The following is a 10,206-nucleotide window of genomic DNA, read 5'->3' as shown; positions in this document are numbered from 1 at the left end:
CCGGAACGACCAAGGCCGTTGTGCAGCAGCAGCTGTTAACACAGTGTGTCCAACGTGTAACAACAACAGCGGGATTCACTGTGCTAGCTACAACTTGTGACATGTCAAAGAACAACCAGGCGACCTACAGACTGCTCGGAGCTGCGGAAACCGGCTTGTTCACCGTGAACGGGCACGAGGTTGCAAGCTCAGCTCCCGGCATGGCAAGCTCCCGCGCACTGCACTCCCGACTGCTACTCTCCTGCTGCGCCTCAACGACCTGCTCGATGTGCTAAACTCTTCCGCCCGGTTCGACCCCTGCTCAAAGCGACGCGCGATATCCAGCCTCCATCCAGCAACGGCGGGAGAACACATGCAGTTTCTTCAGGAGAGCGACGCCTGGCTGCAGCGGTGGACGGTCGGTGGCGGCGCCAGCATCGACTCCATTCGAGGACTGCGACAAACGATAAAAGGCGTGGTGAAAATCTGGGACTTGTGTCAGGCTGCTGGGTGCACGTTCCTGTGCACTCGCCGCTTAAAGGGACCCTCCCACCTTAACATTAGTTTTGAGTTGAGATAGCCAAATTGGTGGCCATGGCCTGAAAATACTGGTTTGGGCATTCACAACATCGAAAAAATGCTTTAATTCGGAGATATGGAATTTCAAACTTGCAGTTTTCGGATTCTAAGGGGCTAATGCATTGGTATGCCCCCTTAGAATTTGTGACGTCAGCGGAGATCTAACGATTTTTAAATCTTTTACTAAAACGTTTGGCAGCACGCGGTGGTATATGCTGCTTTGCGCGCAACAAATGCCGCACTTTCAAATAAAGTCGCTAGGAACAGCGGAGATCCCAAAAAGTAAACAAAAGTAAAAGTCTAATATCTTGAAAACCGGTGAATATTTTTCGATGAAAATTGGTAGATATTCATTTTTGCTCTTTCTGAACCGAGCGACATCAATTTCATGCCAATTCATTAACTTTTTTGAAGGTGGGAGGGTCCCTTTAAACCAAGATCCAAGCTACTGAAAATGAAAGAGTTTATCTCGGCAAAAATATATATTAGGCACATACACGGTGCCTGGTGTACCTACTTATAATGAAGAAACATTATGACAACGTTTGAAACGTTTAACACAACCCCTCCTCTAAATGCATTTATGAAACGTGAGTGGGCCAATAAAGGCAACTAGTTTTAACTGTAACAAAAAAAGCACTTCTGGGCACGTAAATGGGGTAAATGTGGTAAAATGTGGTAAAATTCACCACCCCATATCGCCTCTACCGGAAACCCGTTTTAACCCCCGAAGGACATTGGCAATAGAGCAGGATCGTTCATGTTTATCAAAACAGCCGGCAACTTTCTATCGCAGCGAAAGGTTGGCTAGGACGAGAGTCATTGCTTTCACTGACTATGACAAACCTACTCGAACGGATTTTCACCTAGGAAGTTACCAAACGAATGTTGAAAAATACATCAGCACCATGAAAAAAACCTTACCCGCCATCCTCAGCAACGCCGCCTCCCGCCGGTGTCCACCGGAAAAGGGCGGCAAACGAGCGAAGTTTAAATTGTCAGAAGTGATTCCAGACAGCAACACCTGATTAGAATAAAATGCACCTTCTCATATTGCCCCGGTACCCTGTTATGCCCCACCTTCCCCTATTAGTTATAGGTCTCGCAATTATACTTTCATCCTCGTAAAGGAAGTAACCACAGCGAATCCGCACGACTAAATCGTCGCCAAAAACTCGGCAGTTACAGGAAATCTCGATCTTGTCCATTCCATGTCGTAGACTATATATTCCGTGGTTACAATTAACCCTGCTCTTTCGAGCGTGGATGCACGCTGAAATTGTCGCATAATTCCATGCAGCTTCCACCCTTCTGCAATACAAAGTTTGAATACAAAGTAGTCTTGCAATAGGTTTAGAACTTACGTGCAGATTGTCGATGCTGGTTGACTTGATGATTGGAATTGTGTTTATCTGTTTCATCTGTTTTGACTTAAATATATGGCCATGGACTATGGCCTACCTTGGGAAGTGTCTCTGATTTCAACAAAACATTTTTCATCAGGATACGCTGCAGGGTACATAGTACATACGTCGTGAAAATTTTGAGCATGTATGGGTGCGCATGTGGAGATGAAGACTGCGAATGTGACGGACTACGACGGTTTTTGAACCAATTAAATCTGATTGACAACATAATGTAGGACTAAAAACTGACTGTCAGAAGAATATTCACAGAATATTCACTTCACCCGGTACAACGAAAAGGGAAAGTCAGGGAACAGAGGCAGGGTACATCTCGAAGATCAATCAAATTGCAGGTGCCGATTGGTTATGGATCATCGCAGCTCAAGGTACTGCCTTGTGCTGCTTTATTGTTAACTGAAATTGCTTCCACCTTTTATTGAAAGAAGTCATTATGGAAGATTTTAAAAAGGTTCTTCAAAAATTTAAATACTTTGAATTTTAGGGGAAGTTGGGGGAACGCCGAAGACTTTTTTTCTGACGCCCGTAGCACGCAAGGTAGACAACATAAGCTATTCTTGTTGGCGTCATTCGAGAGGCCAGTCTTTTGCCTTTCAAACATACCAGGCGCATTTGATGAATTCCCATACCGTTAAGCGCACAAACTAAAAATATCAAAGAAGTGACTTTTTCGGCGTTGCCCCGGACTGCGGGGAAAGCCGAAAATGGGAGAAATGATCTACGGGGAATGCCGACATTGATGTTTTGCCATTTTATCTCAAACTTTATCCAGAATTCATCAAAGCTGACACGCGTTTTAAGAGCTTGAGGACGCGGTGCACACTGGAAGTTATAATTGTGTGATATAATAAGAAAATGCCAGGTAAATCATTCCTTTTAGGTAACAGGCCGTTGTGTCGGTTGAAAGTGTAATTTGTGTGACTAAAAATACGCGTTGCTATTCTACAGCAGTAAAGTCCACGTAGCGTGCTTTTAACACGTGCGTAATCGCACGTTTTCGGCATTACCCCAGCCAGCCATACTTTCATTTGCAGGCCCATAACTTTTCAACGTGCTGTATAAATTTCAAATAGGCAGCACACTTATGCAAAGACATGCTAAAGATTACTTGACCGAATTGGCCAGACAAACGGTAGCATAATGAGTAAGAAATGCAGCTTCAAAGGCGCATGTAGTACAAGGGAAACGTACCTTGAAAACGCTCTTGGCGCCCTCACAGTCGAAGTATTCCGAATGACGACTCGTAACAAACATGCGATAATCGTAGTCACTTAAGCTTCAGAGCATCACTGACAGGTGGCATCCATGTCTTACGGTTTTCGAAATATCTCGAATTTCGGCTTTGCCCCAACTCCGGCATTGCCCCAACTTCCCCTATATTTCTGCAGAATTCTACACCCGTATCATTCTTTATATGTCAATATTTGTATATTATCTAGCATATAAGAAAATAGTGGCCTCAAGTTTCTAGAAAATATTTGATTTTGCTCTCTGGGCTACTGCAGATCCCTAAAAAGTTAGGAGCCGCAGGGCCTCGGCTAACATGTTAACTGGTGGGCCAAATGGCCCACCACTGACCCGAAATGGCCCACCAGCCTCAAAGATTTGGCCCACCAGTAATTTTCTGAAAAAAATCTGAGTTTTCACATTTCAAATTGAACTAGCAGATCTTATCGTACATTTTCATGCTGTAGGTAATAAGTACCCATCGGTGAAACATATTCTTGTGAAAAACTTCAATCTATTGTTTGCAATATCCCCTTGGGGTAAAAAGTGGAAGAACAGACCAGTTCAGACGGTCGGGGATAAGCCTGCGAGCGATCTCAGACGGCTGGCCGATAGACACGATATAAACCAGAAGGCCGTGTTACACTCAGTGGCGCGGGAACTTCTTCCAGACTGGGGGGGCTGAACCATAATAGAAATCAACCTAGGGTACCCCCAAATCTAGTTTTCTCACCGGTTTTAGGCCACTTATTTTTCAGACCTTGGCCTTTTCAACAACAAAAAAAAAAAACGAAAATATTTTCAAAAAGTGAGGTATTCCGTCTCAGCTGAGTGAAGAAACTACCGTTTTGGCAACCTGGAGTAAAGGTTTTAATCTGCCAAATGAGTTGCCGAGCCAGTGAAATAGGTGGATTTTTTACTTACATGCTTTCTTCCTTTGTGACCCACAACCCCTAATTTGGGGAGGACAAGCTGCCCGACGGTTCCTGGCCTCATGAAACGTTGTGGGGCACCGCCCCCACGGCCGCAGAGTTGTGGGGGCAAGCTTCCCCCACTGCCCCCTCCCCCGGTTCCCACGCCTATGTATGAATCTATGAAATTATGTTGGTAGATTTCCGATTTCGATTCCTCCAGCTGGGGGGCTCAAATACATTACGAGCCCCCCCCAGCCGAAAAGCTGGGGGGGCTCAGCCCCCCCTAGCCCCCCCGGTTCCCGCGCCACTGGTTACACTGCCGAATTTTGGCCACGATCCTGTCGCCGAATCACGTCGTGTAGGAAATCGGCGAACAGTTTACCGACAGAGGCGAACAGTTCGCCGACAGAGCCCGATTTGCAGAAAACGGGTGGGGCCCCCCTAATCGTGCGCGGGTCGAAGCTGATCCATGTTTCGGCGAACATCGCGAATGAATGGCGAATCTGTTGCGAATAGTCGGCGATGCCTTGGCAACAAGTCGACGCACGCAGCGACATGTCGGCGGGGACTCGGCGACTGTTTGGCGATCATGTTCGTTTATTATAAGTTCGGCGAACGGCCACGACATTTTCATTTTCATGAAATATTCGTGGCGGTCGTGACGAACCGTAAAAGTCACGCGATGGACACCGGCTGGTCTGCGAAATGCCAAGACCGTGGAAGAAAGATCCCGAATCGGTCCGCGACATAGGATGACTTGCATATTCGTGCACATTCGTGTACCAAAATTCCGCAATGTAACAAGGGCTTTATGCGTCTTCACGACCGGTATGATGCTTGCAGTCACACATCTGACCAGTCGGACGAATTTCGAACCGTTCACAGTCAGCGTTCCAAAAATTTCTCATTTGGGCTGAAGATGACACTCAAGAATAAGAATGGATAATTTTCCACTCTCACATTTTGGGTGGCTAGAATTTTCCACTCAGACACCCAAGACGAATCGGAAGTTTGGAACACTGTTCAGCGGAAGTGTACATAACTTTTTTTTAAAGAAAATATTAGGGTGCGCACTCACGCGCAGTGCGCTTGGGCTTTTGAGTCAACTCTTTTCCATGCGACACCAATAGGCTTAATGACCATTTTCAGAGATGTTGGGGTTGCTGCTACAACCCACTTTATATATAAAGTTGCACTCGTGCTGTTCACAATTCCTCCCGATCCACCCGACAACGCCCGATCTCTTCCGACCGCTTCCGAATCTCCGACTAGTCGGCGAGCGATCCACTCAGGGCTCGCTGATTTTTAGCATCCGACCGGCCGTAAGTTATCGTCCAAAGTTTTATAGTCTGCGTCAATATTTTGTGCATACTTCTGCGATTTTATGTGCACTGCCGGAGTATTACCGCTGAGAGGTTTGTGGGTCCCTTCTCTCTCTCCTCTCTCTGAAGAGTCGGGGGGGGGGGGGGGGGGAGGTCGAGCCCGTTTTTTACATTTTTTTTAATGCCATCCTGACTTTTTTTTGCAGAATAAAGTGGCCGAAATCTGGGGAGAAATCGAAAATTGGGGGTGGGGGGTGGGCTATGGCTATGAAGGTCAGTTCATGTCGCTGCCCAAGTGGCCCACCAGTCAAAATTCCTTAGCCGAGGCCCTGAGGAGCCGTCTTCATTATATAATGCATAAAACCAAATAAATTATCACTGCTCAAAAGTGGAAGAAATGACAAATGAAAAAAAGTTTTCCTACAGCGTTGCAATCCAGATTTCAGGATAGTGATGGGCGCACTAGAAAGCAAGTAAAAGTACTCCACAAGGTAAAAGTTAAGAACAAGAATATCCTTATACTGTTTCAGATTTCGGTAACAAACATTTTTTATGTGTTTTGAATACCCGAATAAATCGATTCCAGAATCAGTCTTGATGATATTATATGGTTTTTGTATGGTGTTGGTGGTACTTGAATGACCAAAGTCAGTACATGTCCATCACCTTTCGATATTTCCGTGGTGCTCGCTCCCATTTCATAGCTGCTCACGGTGTTTTCTGCTGACGTCATATGGTGCTGCTCCACTAGCGCCACCATACGGCGTCAGCTGGCGAATTATCCAGTTAATACCAGAGCCCGATCATTCACGTGAGCACGGGTCATTCACCATTTGAATTAGTTGATTTCTTCAGGATGATAAACTTCAAAATGTGACCTACTGGCTACTGCCTACTTGCTAGAAACAGCGTGCATTCTTTAGTTGACTTGGTGTGCTTGCTAGAAAAACGCGAGTCGTTGACAAATAAAACTTATGAGTAGGTATTTTAGCAAATAGCTCAAAAGGCACATGACATGAAAACATTACTTTTGGATTAAACAATCTAAATATGTAACAAATAACTGCTTTTACATGGACTCTTACAGATGGAAAAAATAATTCACAAATTTAATGACGTCATTTACGTTGTGATAAAATGTGGTGCAACAAATCACTAGCCACTATTTATAAGAATCGCGCCATAATTGTAGCTGACCCATCGAACCCACCGGTATACTCACGACATGGCCGGCCATTTTCATTGGCCAGCAGGGATGTCGGAAGCTGGTGGACGCGTCTGCTATATTTTTGCGTGGTATGATTTTAACGTGACTTCACATTAGGATATATATTATGCTTTGGAATGAATGTGAATTGTGAGGGATTGCGGACGTGATGACTGTTTATAGCTTTTCGTTGTCAACTATCAATTTGACAAGCCGCCAGCTGTCTCATCAAATGTCATAAGCTGTCATCTGCGTGCGTCGGCGAGTCGGAGCTTTTTTTCACCCCTGCCCACCAACCCCGGCCGGCAGTGTCCGGAGCGGTGACCCGGGGCTTTGACCAGTCAGGGCAGCCGGTGTCGCTGATTGGCTGACGTTCAAGGTCACTGCGAGGCGGCGGTGCTCCCGTCGTGCTTGACTGGTTACTGTGCTTGGTTGTGTGCGGAGCTCGGGTAGGTGATGGGCCGGCGCTGAGATATAAAAACAGTCATGAAAGTCGGTACATAGTGATGGGAAGGTGTCATGGGCCTTCTTGATGGATATAATTGGAACTAGGCGTGGTAAGTCTGCTGATGATGCTACTTTATTCGACGTTGTCGCTCAACTCCATGCTTGACCATGACGCCACACGATGTTGATGTCCGAACTCCGATGGTCGTTGCTTGTATAGCGAATCGTGGACGTGACGAATCTAGGGGAAGGTGGGGTAAGACGGCCCAGCGGGGCAAGACGGACCACCAGCCCTCCCGGCTGAACCGCTGCTGGTATCTACTGCTTTATGCACTCACTATGTTTGTTTTCCTTCGTAACAAAATGGCCACCTTGAGCTCATGCTGCTAGGATGCATAGCTTTTGAGTTATTGAGAAAAATGTTGTTTTTCGTCAAACCGATCTAATATAAGAGGTCTACGGGTGATCCAATTACGGCGCCTTTCTTGCATGATTAGTTTTTATTTTGCACTTAACTGTGAAGAACAAAGTTATAAACTTAGTTATCGTCACACTTTAGGAAAGGCAAGGTTTTGCAATGTTGGGCTATTTGACATATACGTCATGATAATGACAGAATTTAGATTTGGGGCAAGACGGACCACTGTGGTCCATCTTACCCTGTGGTGGTCCATTGTACCCTGCATATGGAAAGTTCTTTTCCAAAACATTGACACAAGTTTAAGTAAGCTAATTTTTCAGGAAGGAGTCTTTGTTGCATGTGAGCCATGCATGCAAGTGCTCAGTTAGCATGCATTCATGCCAAACGACAATCAACACACATGTTCCCAGCTTTTAGCTGCACTTCCATCACACATGAGTAAAGAATAAAGGCTCATTTTGTTATTTTACCATTCTGATTACTTTTTCTTACAAGAGTACAGAGTAGAAGTGTAACACACATGAACGGATAGCAGGCACTGCTGGGTGGTCCGTCTTACCCCACGTTTTTTCTTGTCTGAGTTTTTGACATGTCCCTCTTTAAGAGCATTCACCACCTAGATGTCTTTAATTTGAAATTTAGTCTTTACACATATCAACAGAGGAAGGATTGAGCATTCCGAAGACTATAAATAATATGAATTACGAGAGCAGTGTAGCAAGATATGCGGCCTCAAACCTTAGCTGGTCCGTCTTACCCCACCTTCCCCTACACGTCTTGCAGGCATAACGAATCTCTGTCACCGATGGCAGCTCGGAAGTCAAAACGACGCCATTTTTAAAAAGTTATCTTTATAAAAATGAGGAAGGATGGAACGGCCTACATCACCTATTGAGGTAAGTAAAGACGTCAAAACCGCATGTATATTTTGTGTGGATGGGGCAGTTATACTAGACTGAGGCGTCGATTGTGATTTTTGTGGCATTGAAAAGGCCAACCCCCGACGATATGTATTCTGTCAGCGTTAATTCTGGCCCAGAGCAGCGCGAACCGTACCGACACTAATGCGCTTACGCCGTTGTTCTTTTCTCCATTCTTACGTCCACCATCCGCCAATCAAGAAAGCCTCCACATCAAAAGTCATTATATTCGTTCTGACTGCGAGCGCGGACACACCACGGGCGGCCAGCCGGGCGCGATCCTCTCTGTTCACCGGCCGCCGCCGCCGCTCCGCGCCAGGGTGCAGTCTGGTGCGGGCGACGGCGGCGGCCCGCCGCGGCCCACCTAGCTAAAGTCGACTAGAACATTCCCGGCGCTGGCCGGCGGCCCCCACCGCGCTGGTCTCGTGTCTTCCGACGCGTCCCGGCCGGCCGCGGCGTGCCCCACACGGTATTATCCGCAGCGTATATACAGTCCCGGCGGGCGCCGCCTCCGGGGCGGGCCCGCTCCTGTCGCGGCCTGCCTCCTTCGATGGCCAGGCCCGAGTCGGTCAGTCGTGGGGACGGTCTGCGAAACGACGGCGAGCGTTAGGTAACGTCAGGATCGGGCGCAGTGGATGCTGTGCCGCAACGCACGGCTGTATTGCGGCACAGCATAACTCACAGGCACTCGTCGTAGGGCGGGATAGCGATCTTCGTAAGATAGTTATACGTAAAGCGAGAGAAAGTGATGCATTCGGATGAAATCAATCACATGTGGCAAGAGAGAAAGCACAGTGGTCTGCCCCAGGCATCGATAGATCATTATGAATGAACATGAATCACAAATGTTTCTGAAGAACCAAAAACCTCCGTTTACCTAATATCACCTCAGCGACACTAGACTCACCAGTGAACATTGGCAGCTGTCTGTGGCGCTCGTTGGCTCAGTTTCGGCCGGTGACGTTCAGTGAGAAGTTTGCAGTGGTGTGGTCGGCGCCCGACTCGGCCTTGACAGAGTACTGGCCGACGTCGTTGGCCGCGCACGAGGTGACGTTCAGCTGGTGGCTGGTGCCCTCGCCGCTCAGCTTCAGACGGCTGCCGGCCGACAGTGGCGAGCCGTCCTTGTACCACGTCACTGGAACAGAGGCAGAGCGGTCAATGGTATGTGGATGTCACCATATCAGAGCTATAAAAGTGGGAGACTCAGACTGAAACAGGAGAGCTGCTACTGAATCAGTGTCATTTTTTGCCTGGTTCATGTATGTGGGAAGACTGAACTGTGACAATACTTCTTCTGCTCCAATTTCCGAATTGCCGTCCGTTGGCTTCAATTTATCGTTCTTGTCACAGTCTACGTGAACACTTGTTCAGGCTTAGTTATTGGAAACGAACTCGTCGAACTAATCGAAATGACAATTTCCAGGCACCGACGCACTAAGACGACGGCTACCCAGTTGGCGTACCTTTGGTGGCTGGCCGCTCGAGTGTGAACGAAAAGTGGGCCGCCTGCCCCTCGGACACCGTCGCAGACATGGGGAATGTCTTGAAGGCAGGCTGCTTGCGATCCTCGTTCGGAACTGTTGGACGTACAGAACGGAAACGTCAGCGTTGAGGCCATCATATGATTCACTATGATTCGCCGAGGTGACACTGGCGGAGCTGCGGGAGGTGGTGTTCTCCATGAAGCGTTCCGGTACGTGTGGACCTGACGGCGTCTGTATTCGCATCCTGCTCCTTTCTTTCGAAGCCATTGGTCCCATCCTGCT

The 10,206-nt window shown here is 47.4% G+C and overlaps 1 protein-coding gene across 25 annotated transcripts in view; it reads right to left on the bottom strand.

The window, feature by feature from the left end:
• Positions 1-8,649: 8,649 nt before the first annotated feature.
• The window catches only part of LOC122389594 (twitchin-like), a 124,846-nt gene continuing 123,289 nt past the window's right edge, over positions 8,650-10,206 (bottom strand). For all 25 annotated transcript variants that reach the window (XM_043381769.1, XM_043381776.1, XM_043381782.1 and 22 more), the window contains 3 exons: positions 9,904-10,017; positions 9,348-9,575; positions 8,650-9,026 (listed from right to left, as the gene is read on the bottom strand). In XM_043381769.1, coding sequence (XP_043237704.1) covers positions 9,385-9,575; positions 9,904-10,017 — 305 coding nt within the window. In that variant the 3' untranslated portion in view covers positions 8,650-9,026; positions 9,348-9,384. The remainder of the gene's footprint in view (positions 9,027-9,347; positions 9,576-9,903; positions 10,018-10,206) is intronic.

This window comes from Amphibalanus amphitrite, unplaced genomic scaffold, assembly GCF_019059575.1.
Source record: "Amphibalanus amphitrite isolate SeventyFive unplaced genomic scaffold, NRLGWU_Aamphi_draft 000019F_arrow, whole genome shotgun sequence".
In the NCBI taxonomy this organism is placed as follows: domain Eukaryota; kingdom Metazoa; phylum Arthropoda; class Thecostraca; order Balanomorpha; family Balanidae; genus Amphibalanus; species Amphibalanus amphitrite.
Note: the sequence above shows the minus strand (reverse complement) of the source record. Positions and strands in the feature narration are given on the sequence as shown.